Genomic DNA, 12,211 nt, shown 5'->3' on the forward strand with positions numbered 1-12,211 from the left:
GGAAAAAAAGAGTTTGAATAATATCATTCGCATGGAATAATTGGTTTACCTCGGTTATCGATTTTATATTCATGATCTTGCCTGCAGCAAGCATGATTGTGGGCCAAGACGACCCAGCAAGTTGAGAAGAAGCGGATGCCGTGAATACAGCCGAAATTGTCGCTCGAAGCTGTCACTTTCATCGACAGGATTTTACGGCCGTTGTTTCAGACCGAAAAGCAATGTAATGCGCTCAAGAGTTTCCCGTCCTGTTTGGCATTAAAGTCAGTCCCGTGGTACATTCGCCAGGCTTCGTGAACGGTCGCCATCAAAACAAGAAGACCGACAAGACTCAGCACCACACTGTCAAGTAAAAATAAATTTGATAAATCTGCCTGGTTATTTGTTAAAAGCTTTTGAATTAAATTACATGACGGTGATGGTGGCGCCATCAAATGTCGGTGGTTTATTGCTTTCTTTGAAGCAGTATTGCTCGTCAGTCACGGTGACTAGAGAATAATTTGCGATGACGTAACTGCCAATGAGCTCGGCGACCGCTTGACCGAGATCCATCAGCCGCACTGCAAGATGACGGCAGGCAGAATGTGGTGCTGGGTAAAATGTAAGTGTTGGCATCCGCGACGGACACTTTTGGGTCGACCCGATCCGGTCCCAATAATCCCAAAAGCTGAAAAATGGTGATCAGGTTGCCCCGTTGAGCCTCGTCGCTGAATGATCCCGTAGGCAGAATTTCGGACGGATCAACGGCCGTCGGTTTAAAAGCGACGATGCAATATTGTCCATCAAAACCAGGTGCCCGGATGGCCAGACATTCGTCGAAAAGTCCATCCGCGTGAATATTGTTGGATCCAAACAATCCCGGCGGAAGTTTGGCTGAAGACTCTTGCACTAGATTTTTTAACAAAAAGTAATGTTAGGACGGTATAATTTCTTTGCTTTATCTTGTCTAAACAAATGAGAAATAATTAAGGTCATTTGTTCAATATCTCAAATCTCCTATTCATTTTTATCAGTTCTTACGACATGGAGAATATAATGACGCAGTTTTAATTTGAACTTACTTTGTAAGGACCAGAGACTTTGGTTGGCGTAGAGGTTATGAACGTAGAACTGGCTGTCTTGTGAACATTGTTGACTGATGTTTTTAGCCACCGCCGTTGGGAATGAAGAAGATTTCAGTGCGGCAAAAATGTTGTGAAGTGTTGACGTTAAATCAAAAGTGGCCCCAGTTTTCTCAAGTTCCTGGTTGAATACGTTTCTCCATTTTTCAAAGGATCGTTCACTCTCCGGTGAAATGATTAACGCCGGATTTAAAAATTGCTGAGATTGGCCTCCTACCCAAAGTAGAAGAAAGATTATCTTACACAGCATTGAACCCATAATGAGTGGCTCAAATGGACAACAGGCAGCACCAAAATTTTAGATGAAAGACCAACGATCACACAGACAATATTTATACTCCTAATCAATCTCAGCAGTCCCTGCTACTTTTTATCTTTAGAATATGACACGGCGATATATCTACATCCGTTCTGTCTTGTATCTAATTGACTTGACGTTGCGCAATTTTAGTAATGGTGAATCAAATTAAAAATTAAATCAAGAATTATCACACAGATTTGAATGATATCGGTTTCTGGCATACCGCGAGGTCTGCCATGTTTGACGTGTTGGCCGGAATAAATGAAATCTTACTTTTCATTTAATTTCTTTACACACGGATTTTTCTAGTCTTAACGCTTATTTTACAACCGGAAAGTTTCATTTAATTAAGATTCCCGTAAAGTGTTATTAAAGCTCCAAGATTAATTGAGAAACTGTTTTCAAATATTTTGGAATTTGATTGTTTGTACCCACAGACAAAATTGTGAGGTACAAAACCGAGCCCTGATCTGCAGTCGTTCGACAAATGAGTTATTTTTCTTTTATTTTTAATTTTAATTTTCCTACTTCCAATTATTATTTCATGAACCCTAACTTAATCTACAAAAAGGGCAAGAGAAATCAATTCTACCCGCCTAGATCAGGAATAACAGTACTCCATAGCCCACTATATGCGGCAATTTGCAATCAACGCTAAACAAACAGTAAAAAGGGAGAACAGAGATAAATGTTTCCTACCTTGAAGCTCGGAAAACACGGCCAAGCATCCACAGGTATTCCATCAGTTCATCCGCAGAATCTACCAGGCGGGATAAAGAGAAAGAGGGCGTCACTTGGCGTCACTTATCGTGCTCACACCCACACTCACACGGGTGTACACGAGGTCAGAAGGGATTTAAAGAAAGGAGACGAACTCGACCGACATCGGTGGTTTCTCCCATCCGACGAGATGCTATTTATCCAACAAAAAAATAAAAAATGGGTTACAAAAAAGGGTGACCGTCATCGAGATGCCCAGTTCCTGCGAAGACTTGTGGAAAGTTGGTTACACCCTAGATTGTATTGGATCGGATTGAATTCGATCGTGGGATGGTGGAAAGTGTTAACTGTGATTTTTCAAAACTTCCGCATCTTCATCCAAACTTCTGCATCTGGAAGAGAATGTTTTGGAATATCTTCTGAGCGATATTTCACTATATGTCTCTCAAGGAACGGTGGGGGTCTTCTATCGATGATGAATTCAGTGACGGAGATTATCAATTTTAAATTTTTCCCCTTCAATCAACGTTAAATTTGGAAGCGAAAGACCAAGTTTGGCTAGAGATTACTACGATGCCATCAGGAGTTTATCTGGCGGGTTACACTCACTTTACTGGCTGGCTTCTCGAAGAAGACATTTACAAAAACGCTGAGTATTGATTGAGTAACAAAATACTTCTTTTTTAACACTTCACTATTCCAAGGTCCATGTTTTAAAAAAAACTTCTTTTCTGGACTCTGAAAACGATGGGAAGTTAAAGATAAATGATGTCAAAAACAAAATTGTAGCACCCAATTACAGACAATAAAGTGGAAAACTCACTTTTACTTTTGCACTTACAACCCCCCCCCCCATTCTAAATAAAAATCGAATTCGCATCGAATTGTCCTTCAATTAAGTACGATTGTTACTATATGTTACCTTTTAACTTTAATGACGGTGTCACCTACTACTTATGCCAGGGGGAACGATAAAAATGGGGTTTCGAAATACATTTGGTTCGGCAGCGACGACCAACACACCTGTCAGTGCGGCATCGAAAGCAAAGCAAGAGAAAACAACGTCATCATTGTCGTACAAGTCGAAAAGGAAGAAAAAAAAAACGTTTTTCCTACCTTTAATAAGCCTGGGAAATACGTACATCCACACTCACACGGGTTAACACGAGGACAGCTAGGGGAACCGCCACAACAAGACCCTGGGACTCTATTGGAAGCCAAGAGGGGATAACCTGTTAATATCTTCATACATCACGCTGTTCAAAAGAAAGGGATAAACAGTTTAAGTAACTTGATATTTCTCTCGATCAGGAATAACATAATTGGCATTTTTACTTGGTGCGTAATATCACGCTTCATTTAACTCACTTTGAAAGGCCCAAAGAGTCCGGTGTTGGCGTAGAGGTTGCGAACGTAGACTTGACTGTCGGTAGATTTGTGGGCCACAGTGGTGGGGGAAACGATGAACATTTGAGTGTGACGGAAATTTCTTAAATGCTCTTGAATGTGTTCACCAACTTGTCCCAGTTTCTTTCACTGTCCTGTGCAATTCCCAACCAAGGATTCATCAATCGTTGGGTTGGTCCTCCTGCAACCAGCACGATAATAACTACCATCCAAATCCAGCCCACAGTGAAAAAAGGTGAGCTAGACGGAGCGACTACGACATAATCATTCGTCAGCAAAGACTCATAGACCCCCGATTGAACGAAATTTTTTTTCATATTAGCAAGATTCAGTTCACAAATTTGAATTTAAAATGTTACGTAAGCTTATTAATGCAAATATTTCAATTTAGACAGAAATTTTGAATGAAAATTGGAAATATTCCATCAAAGAAATTGGTTCTGAAAGATCCTATTCACGCATCGATTTTTTTACGCTCAGCATTTAGTTTCTCGTCAGCGGGAGGAGCGGTCATTTCTTCACGAGGTTGACCTGCAATCCAATCACAACATAATTTGCTAAAGATCACGTTTGATATTATAGTTAGGTTACTTTTGGATTTGGAAGAGAAGACAAGTTTCTCCAAGTTGAGGAAAGATGCTTCTAGCGTGACGGATACCAGAAACGCCAATCCAAAAGTCACGACGAGGAGGCCGAAACAAACTGTGAACTGCTCAAACAGCGTGTAGTAAAACCGTTTCCGCATGGCAGAGTAGTAGACCACAAGGAAGTCGTAGTGGATCAGGTAGACGCAATATGTCATACGGCCGAGTGGTAAGAATCCTTTCCATGACAGCAGCCGATTCACGAAACCTGTGCGCAATGTAACAAGCTAAATAGAGGTCGAAATGAGATGGAACTGATTGGATAAATACCTCCATAGCCTCGAGAACAGGCGAAGATGATCCAGGCTATAACAAAAGCCCAGGCCGTTCTGTGCATAGGACCGTAAGTCATTTTGAGCAGTGTGCTGATCTCTGGCACTTTAGACGGGTCAACATACGGCGTCAAACCGTAGACGATCGCCAAACCGACCGCCGCGGACAATGTCCATCCCAAAACCACCAAAGGCTTGAATCATGAATAAATTATTAACTATAAAGGCAAATTGCTACAATATACAAATTATTTACCTTGGCCAATCGACTCTGGGACTGTTTGGTTACGTGCAAGAACCATCCTGCCAAGATGCCCACAAAATAAGGTGGTGCTCTTGTCCATGGTTTGACGTAATAGTGATCGAAATAATCGACAGAAGTGGCCGAACCATCACTATAATAAATAATAATAAAAACAAAATTTCATTTTAACCGGTCGATAAAGAAGAAAGTCAAATTTGCTGTGCCAGCACATACAGGCGAGTGGTCCAAACAGTAGGATGCAAATCGTCTCTAGCGTAAACGTAAAAGATGACAGCTTGGCAAGTGAGTCCAACAGCGGCCAACCAGGCGAGTCCCCACTTCCTCCATCGCCACAGCGGATAAATGAAGAGAGGAGAGGCGAAAAAGAGTTGCATGTCCACCGCCAGGTACCACGTTTGACCCATGCACTATGCCAAGAAATGTCAATTTTAAATTGAAGATGTTGTAAATTTTAAAATCAATTGTGGATCTTATTACCCCATACTCAGGATCCAGAGGAAACAAATTATTAACTATAGGAAAACAAAATATGTAGAAATTAGAAATAATGAAATGTTTTTTTTTCCAGTAAATGCAAACTTACTGTAGAGAAACTGTCGCCACCAGGCATTGCGACAAGCGTTTGAAAACTTGTTGACATCGTACCAGTAAGGACCGATACCGACGTAAACAATCAGAGTGGCGATGAAACCGAGGATGAAGGCGTACACGATCGTCAGTCTCAGATAGCGATGCAAATAGTAAAGGCCGACGTTGAATTTGCCTTTGTTACGGTCCAACTCCCGGAGCAAGAGGAACGAGACAAGTAAGCCGCTCATCAGGAAAAATGTGTCGACCGAAACGGTGGCGTTGCCAATGGTTTGCATGCCCAAACTTCTGAAATCCTGAAAAAAGAATTTGAATAATATTTGACTGTTACAAACTATCGGCATGTATAATTAGTTTACCTCGGTTATCATTTTCGTATTCATGATCTTGCCTGCAGCAATCGAAAAAGTGTGACCCAAGACGACCCAACAAGTTGAGAAGAAGCGGATGCCATGAATGCATCCGAAATTGTCGCTCGAAGCTGTCACTTTCATCGACAGGATTTTACGGCCGTTGTTTAAGACCGAAAAGCAATGTAATGCGCTTAGGAGTTTCCCGTCCTGCTTGGCATCGAAATCAGTTCCGCGGTACATTCGCCAGCCTTCGTGAACCGTCGCCATTACAACAAGAAGACCGACAAGACTCAGTACGACACTGTTAACAAAAAAAAAATAAATGAAATAGTTTCGTCTAAAAGCTTTTGAATTAAATTACATGACGGTGATGGTGGCTCCATCAAATGTCGGTGGTTTATTGCTTTCTTTGAAACAATATTGCTCGTCAGTCACGATGACTAAAGAATAATTGGCGATGACGTAACTGCCAATGAGCTCGGCGACCGCTTGACCGAGATCAGCCGCACTGCAAGATGACGGCAGGCAGAATGTGGTGCTGGGTAAAATGTAAGTGTTGGCATCCGCGACGGACACTTTTGGGTCGACCCGATCCGGCCCCAATAATCCCAAAAGCTGAAAAATGGTGATCAGGTTGCCCCGTTGCTCCTCGTGGTTATCGCTGAATGATCCCGGAGGTAGAATTTCGGACGGATCAACGGCCGTCGGTTTAAAAGCGACGATGCAATATTGTCCATCAAAACCAGGTGCCCGAACGGCCAGACATTCGTCGAAAAGTCCATCCGCGTGAATATTGTTGGTTCCAAACAATCCCGGCGGAAGTTTGGCTGAAGACTCTTGCACTAGATTTTGTAATAACAATTTTAATAATGAATGGATTGCACAATATTTGTCCCAAATGTCGGGACGTGACATATTCACTTTTCGTTATCTTGTCTAAAACAAATGAAAACAATTGAAGTTCATTTGTTCAATATATTAAGTCTCCTATTTGCATGGTCCTTCATTATCAGTTCTTATACGACATAGAAAATATAAATGACAGCAGTTTCAATTTCAACTTACTTTGTAAGGACCAGAGACTCTGGTTGGCGTAGAGGTTATGAACGTAGAACTGGCTGTCTTGTAAACATTGTTGGCTGATGTTTTTAGCCACCGCCGTTGGGAATGAAGAAGATTTCAGTGCGGCGAAAATGTTGTGAACTGTTGACGTTAAATCAAAAGTGGCCCCGGTTTCCTGAAGTTGCTGATTGATTACGTTCCTCCATTTTTCAAAGGATCGTTCACTCTCCGGTGAAATGATTAACGCCGGATTTATGAATTGCTGAGACTGGCCTCCTACCCAGAGTAGAAGAAAGATTATCTTCCACAGCATGGAACCCATAATGAGTGACTACAATGGACAACAGGCAGCACCAAAATTTTAGATGAACGACCTACGACACCACGTCCAGACTACATAGACTCCTAATCAATCTCAGCAGTCCATGCTACTTTTTATCTTTGGAATATGACACGGCGATAGATCTACATCCGTTCTGTCTTGTATCTAATTGACTTGACGTTGCGCAATGTTCGTTTTGGTGAATCACATGAAAATTAAATCAAGAATTACCACACAGATTTGAATGATATCGGTTTCTGGTGCACCGCGAGGTCTGCCATGTCTTAAGTGTTGGTCGAGGTAAATGAAATCTTTCTTTTCATTTAATTTCTTTACAAACGAATTTTTCTAGTTTTGACGTTTATTTTACAGCCGGAAAATGTCATTTAATTACGATCCCCATATAATGTTATTAAAGCTCCAAGGTTAATTGAGAAATATTTTGGAATTTGATTATTTCTACCCACAGACAAAATTGTGAGGTACAAAACCGAGCCCTGAATTGCAGTCGTTCGACCAATGAGTAATTTTTTAAAATTTTAAATTTTAATTTTCCTACTTCCAATTGTTATTTGATGAACCCTAACTTAATCAACAAAAAAAGTAAGAGAAATCAACTAAACTCTAACCGCCTAGATAAGGAATAACAATTGTCCGTAGCCCACTACATGCGACAATTTACAATCAACGCTAAACAAACAGTAAAATAGTCGATCAAGTCAAACAGGGAGAATAGAGATGAATTTTTTCCTACCGTGAAGCCCGGAAAAGCATCCACAGGCCAGGCACTCCATCCGCAGAATCTACCAGGCGGAATAAAGTGCATCCTCCGTCCTTGTGAATACACCCACACTCACATGGGTGTACACGAGGACAGAAGGGATTTAAAGAAAGGAGAAGAATTCGACAGACATCGGTGGTATATATCCAATCCGACGAGATGATGTTTATCTAATAAAAAAACATTAAAAATGGGTTACGAAAAATGTTGACAGAAACAACAACAGTAGGGAAGAAAATGAGACAATGGGTAAACCTTGACCTTGACTTATTTATAATAAACTGGAGAATTTAAGGTTTTCATGTAATGCACTGCATTTGTGCAGCGTATGCATTATACAATATCAAGCAGGTTGGAAAATCAGTACCCATTAAGCGATAACTGGCGATGACTCTGAGATTGTTGTATAGATGACAGGTCCAGCACAAGCAAAACTGGCATATCTTGTGGAAGCCCTGCAATTACGGTCGGGAAAATTCACCGCATCTCGAAAGGGAAATTATAAATTTTCCCCGGTTTCACTCACTTTACTGAATTGTAGTACCCTTTTACAATTAAAACAAAGTGGAAACTCTCTCCCTCCCCTCCCCCCAGTCAATATAAAAATCGATTTCGAATCGAATTGTCCTTCAATAGTACGATTGTTACTATGCACCTTTTAAATCTGACGGCGTCTCCTATGCCTGGTGGAACGACAAAAACGGAAATGCGGAATACTTTTGGTCTGGCAGCGACTACAGCGTCCCCACCTGCCAGTAAACAACGCCACCCAATAGTCGAAAAGGAAGAAAGGAAATACATTTTTCCTACCTTTAAGCCTGGGAAATATACGGTCAGGCATCCACAGATGCTCCAATGAATCCACCAGGAGGGATAAGAAAAAGGGGGTCCTCGTGAATACACCCACACTCGCATGGGCATACACGAGGAGACATTTAAAGACAACAGACAAGGGAAAGAACTCGACCAGCAACATCGGTAGTTTCTCCACTCGAACGGGATGCAGTTTATCTAAATAAAGGTTTACGAAACATTTTTACAAATAATGGAAAATAAGAAAATTTTGAATAGGTACTGGGGGAACCGTAATTGTTAATAATAACAATTTAGGGCTTACAAGTAATGCTGGTTTACATATACACTATGTTGATGCAAGTCATGCATCATTAAAATATCTAGCAGGGCACAGGAATAAAAGTAACAAAAACCATTACCCAACATTGCCATTAGCGATGAGATTGGGATTGTTGCTAATGACAGGTGATTGATGACATGTGATTGGTGCTGCACAAGCAAAACTTGAATACCTTTTTGTTGTGATGGCTGGCTCAGGTCAGGACCCAAATCTATGTAACAGACAAAGGAAACGGTTACATAGAGCAAAAAAAATGCCATGCATAGACAGGGGGCTAGGGCTTAAATGATAAATGCTCATAAGAACTAAAATTGCACATATTAGGAACAGATTCAACTGTTTTAAGTTCCCACAATGATTCCATTTGTATTATAGGTTTTATTTACCTGTCAAAACAGCATGGAGATTGGAAAGACCCTTTACTCCAGAGTTAATAACATGATGAATCGACGATCACATTCTTGCGATTTTATTTTTAATTGTTGTAATTATTTTACGTGTAGCCACGTTTGTTTCCAAAAATTTCTCATCTTCTTTGTAATAATTAACCGCAGTCTCTGCTTTAACGTGGTTTCTTTGTCGAAACAAAAAAAGTAAAGAACACAAAGCAGACGACACTAATAGTTAGCCTTAAAAATAAAATATCGATTTAAAAAATGTCAATCCCACAAAAATTCAAACCGCTCAAACAAAAAACAATCGGTTTTTATCTATTTTGTTTCAATTAAAATGTATCATTAATTATCGCATAGTGATTGATTTAATTGAAAATAGACGTGGAACTCTGGTCTTTCGGTCAGACTCGATTGGCCAGCCCAACAAATCCATCGACTCTATTCCCGTCCAGTTGAATTCGCCCAGTCAAAGTCCGTCAGAAGCTGTGATGAGTCCAGCAGCCGGGCCAGCAGGACCAGTCATCCACCACCACCAGTTCAGCCATCCGGCAACGATTTTCAATCAATTCGTCGTGTCGCTTGTCGATCACAGCCTCTTGAAATTGTGCCAGGACGGTGACGTCGTGGCTCTGTCACGATACCTCGCCATCCATCACGACAAAGTTCCAGCCAGGAGCCTCAACGCCGTCGATGCCACTGGGAAAGTCAAAACATTTTTTTCAATCAACGTTTCAGATTGTGCCATTTATGCATCTATGTCCTTTTTTTACCAATCAGTTCTGGTGGAGGAGGAGAAGGAGCTTCTGGATTTATTGTCAAAATTTTTGATTGAAATATCAAAATCTATCTTCACAGCATCATTTAAATTTCGTCGTCCCGCGGATTCAAGTTTCCTATTAGAGCAACACGGTGGGCGGCAATATCCCCCTCCCCCCCATCACCACCTCCGGGCAATCTCAAAGTCATTCCGCCCGAAATGAGACCGAGCCATGCAACAATCAAGAAGTTCCATTCGATCTTAAATCTGACTTGAATGGAAACGAACTGAAAAGGTGAAAAGATTATTAATGTTAAAAGAAGAAAAAACGATTAATGTTATTTAATAAATAATAAGACTCTTATTATTTAAAATAGCTCTCATCATCATTGAACGAATCAAACATTTTTTCCTTATAATCTAAACATTGTTCGTGAATAGGCTAAATGTTACGACGCAGATAGAGACCGCAGCGTTTATCAGATAAAAGACCACATCACCTTGGTCACTATCTGGGATTGCGACGTGATACCGTTTGCTGCCAAACCAAGTTGGCTGGCAAGTCGAATCCCGAAGCCCGCCGAAGCCTGACCGTCAATGTCTCTTGCTGCGTTCGAAAGTAAGTGTCTGTAAAGCACAAAAATTCCTTATTTCGAGTTGTTATCTTTTGTTCGTCTTCGTTTGGCCTCCAGTCGTTATTTGTCCGCATTGAGCAACTTGATATTTGTCAAACTTTTGGTCGATCATAAATTGATAACGGAGCAACAGTTCAAAACGGTTGCAGCATTTTTCTTAACGGAATCATGTGCTGACTTATAGATCTTTCATCTGAAACGGAGGTATAGGCCTAAAGATATTAGCTTATTCAATTTAATTGATTAATTATTTAATTGATTTAATCATTATCATCATTTTAATTATTATCATGATTTAATCATTGATTTAATCTTTAAATACTTTCAGCAGATTCCGCTGAATGCATGGAGCCCCCATTGCGTCATAAGGAAGAGGATCTTCTCTTCAAGGGGACGAACATCCATTGCAGAAAAGAGCCGCTTTTCGAAGGCTGGGACGATTCGTTTTTGTACAGCGGGTATTTCAAAAAGGCCGAGGATTCAAAAGAAGAAATTGCAGTGAGGAAGATTAAGAAAACTGATTGCGACGAGAAATGGGAAGATATCTTCAGCAAACATACTCGAAAGGAAGATCCCATCAAACACGAAAATGTCCTCAACATAATTAGCTACGAAGGAACGGATGAATGGAGGTGATAATTTTTTAAGTGATTTCACGTTTTTTATATAACGGAGTATATAATCACCAGCTTGATTTATAAGTGCAGATTTTTTGCTTTGGAATGTTACGACGCTACACTGGAGCAGTTTTGCAAAGGAATTTATAAAGGACCGATGCCATCTGACGCCCAAGTTCTTTGTCAAATCACCAAAGGGCTTTTGTATCTTCACGCAGAGCAATGCTCACATGGAAATTTGACGCCCCAAACAGTTCTTATCGCTTCCGCACAACCCGTGCGGATGATGATCAAATTATCCGAGTTTGGGTTGATCAAATTTGGCGACCAATGTGATGAGGAACCACGGAAACCACACGATTTTTGCCAAAGGAAATATTGGATATTAGATGGAACAACCACCAACAGTAACCAGACCCCTACACCTAATCAAGATATATTTGCAGCAGGCTGCATCTGTTTTTATTTCCTCAAACGGGGTGTGCATCCCTTTGGTGACGACTCGTCGTCAATCTTGGAAAACATTCAAAAGCGAAATCATGTCAACCTACCGGAAAGTAATCCTTTCGCTTAATCTTAATAAAAACAAACAGATTTTACTGTTAATATCCATTTCTCAGCTTTACAACAAGAAAAAGGCGTATGGGAATTTGCCTACGAGCCCATCAAAAACATGATTGGAGATCCACCGACCGACGGCACTAATTGGTTACTGATAGCCCAACAAAAATTCAAGAAGGCCCTTTCTCGTTAGTTTGTTGGAGAATAATTTTTTTAAATTTTACCTTAATTTATTTCCGTTATTGTATGTATTGCCCAGTGAAAGTTAATGAAAA

At 40.6% G+C, this 12,211-nt stretch overlaps 3 protein-coding genes and 3 long non-coding RNA genes across 9 annotated transcripts in view; 1 reads left to right on the forward strand and 5 right to left on the reverse strand.

The window, feature by feature from the left end:
* LOC124313778 overlaps window positions 1–12,211 on the reverse strand; it is a 311,762-nt gene that overhangs the window by 156,709 nt on the left and 142,842 nt on the right. The gene's annotated exons all lie outside the window — the stretch shown is intronic.
* The window catches only part of LOC124313335 (F-box-like/WD repeat-containing protein TBL1X), a 258,370-nt gene that overhangs the window by 116,524 nt on the left and 129,635 nt on the right, over window positions 1–12,211 (reverse strand). The gene's annotated exons all lie outside the window — the stretch shown is intronic.
* Window positions 552–6,434, forward strand: LOC124313682. The gene is made up of 2 exons (XR_006910985.1): window positions 552–685; window positions 6,305–6,434. It is a non-coding gene; the product is annotated as an uncharacterized LOC124313682 (long non-coding RNA).
* On the reverse strand, window positions 711–2,338 carry LOC124313627. The gene is made up of 3 exons (XR_006910909.1): window positions 2,122–2,338; window positions 1,062–1,334; window positions 711–888 (listed from the first exon to the last, which is right to left on the reverse strand). It is a non-coding gene; the product is annotated as an uncharacterized LOC124313627 (long non-coding RNA).
* On the reverse strand, window positions 3,259–9,545 carry LOC124312890 (nose resistant to fluoxetine protein 6-like). Of its 4 annotated transcripts, XM_046777436.1 has the most exons (16): window positions 9,358–9,545; window positions 9,051–9,182; window positions 8,647–8,847; window positions 8,492–8,585; window positions 7,810–8,006; window positions 6,737–7,009; window positions 6,033–6,513; window positions 5,678–5,972; window positions 5,314–5,614; window positions 5,208–5,242; window positions 4,944–5,137; window positions 4,722–4,860; window positions 4,464–4,659; window positions 4,141–4,401; window positions 3,511–4,080; window positions 3,259–3,398 (listed from the first exon to the last, which is right to left on the reverse strand). In XM_046777436.1, exons 5-15 carry the CDS (start codon window positions 7,847–7,849, stop codon window positions 4,004–4,006), a joined length of 2,292 nt encoding a protein of 763 aa, XP_046633392.1. In that variant the 5' UTR covers window positions 7,850–8,006; window positions 8,492–8,585; window positions 8,647–8,847; window positions 9,051–9,182; window positions 9,358–9,545; the 3' UTR covers window positions 3,259–3,398; window positions 3,511–4,003. The 4 variants fall into 4 exon arrangements, with proteins under 4 accessions (XP_046633392.1, XP_046633393.1, XP_046633391.1 ...); XM_046777437.1 differs by lacking the exon at window positions 8,492–8,585; XM_046777435.1 differs by lacking the exons at window positions 8,492–8,585; window positions 8,647–8,847; window positions 9,051–9,182; window positions 9,358–9,545 and adding an exon at window positions 8,204–8,456.
* On the reverse strand, window positions 9,743–10,863 carry LOC124313669. Its single transcript, XR_006910971.1, has 3 exons — window positions 10,624–10,863; window positions 10,137–10,410; window positions 9,743–10,062 (listed from the first exon to the last, which is right to left on the reverse strand). It is a non-coding gene; the product is annotated as an uncharacterized LOC124313669 (long non-coding RNA).

This window comes from Daphnia pulicaria, chromosome 9, assembly GCF_021234035.1.
Source record: "Daphnia pulicaria isolate SC F1-1A chromosome 9, SC_F0-13Bv2, whole genome shotgun sequence".
NCBI lineage: Eukaryota > Metazoa > Arthropoda > Branchiopoda > Diplostraca > Daphniidae > Daphnia > Daphnia pulicaria.

What these genes read in the sequence shown, in the direction of transcription:
- LOC124312890 (XM_046777434.1), bottom strand. Translation starts at nt 7,055, where the DNA reads ATGGGTTCCATGCTGTGGAAGATAATCTTTCTTCTACTCTGGGTAGGA. An exon ending in GTGGCGACAGTTTCTCTACA is followed by an intron (nt 5,243 to 5,313) that starts GTAAGTTTGCAT and finishes GTTTTCCTATAG; the next exon opens with TTAATAATTTGTTTCCTCTG. An exon ending in CCCAGAGTCGATTGGCCAAG is followed by an intron (nt 4,660 to 4,721) that starts GTAAATAATTTG and finishes TCATGATTCAAG; the next exon opens with CCTTTGGTGGTTTTGGGATG.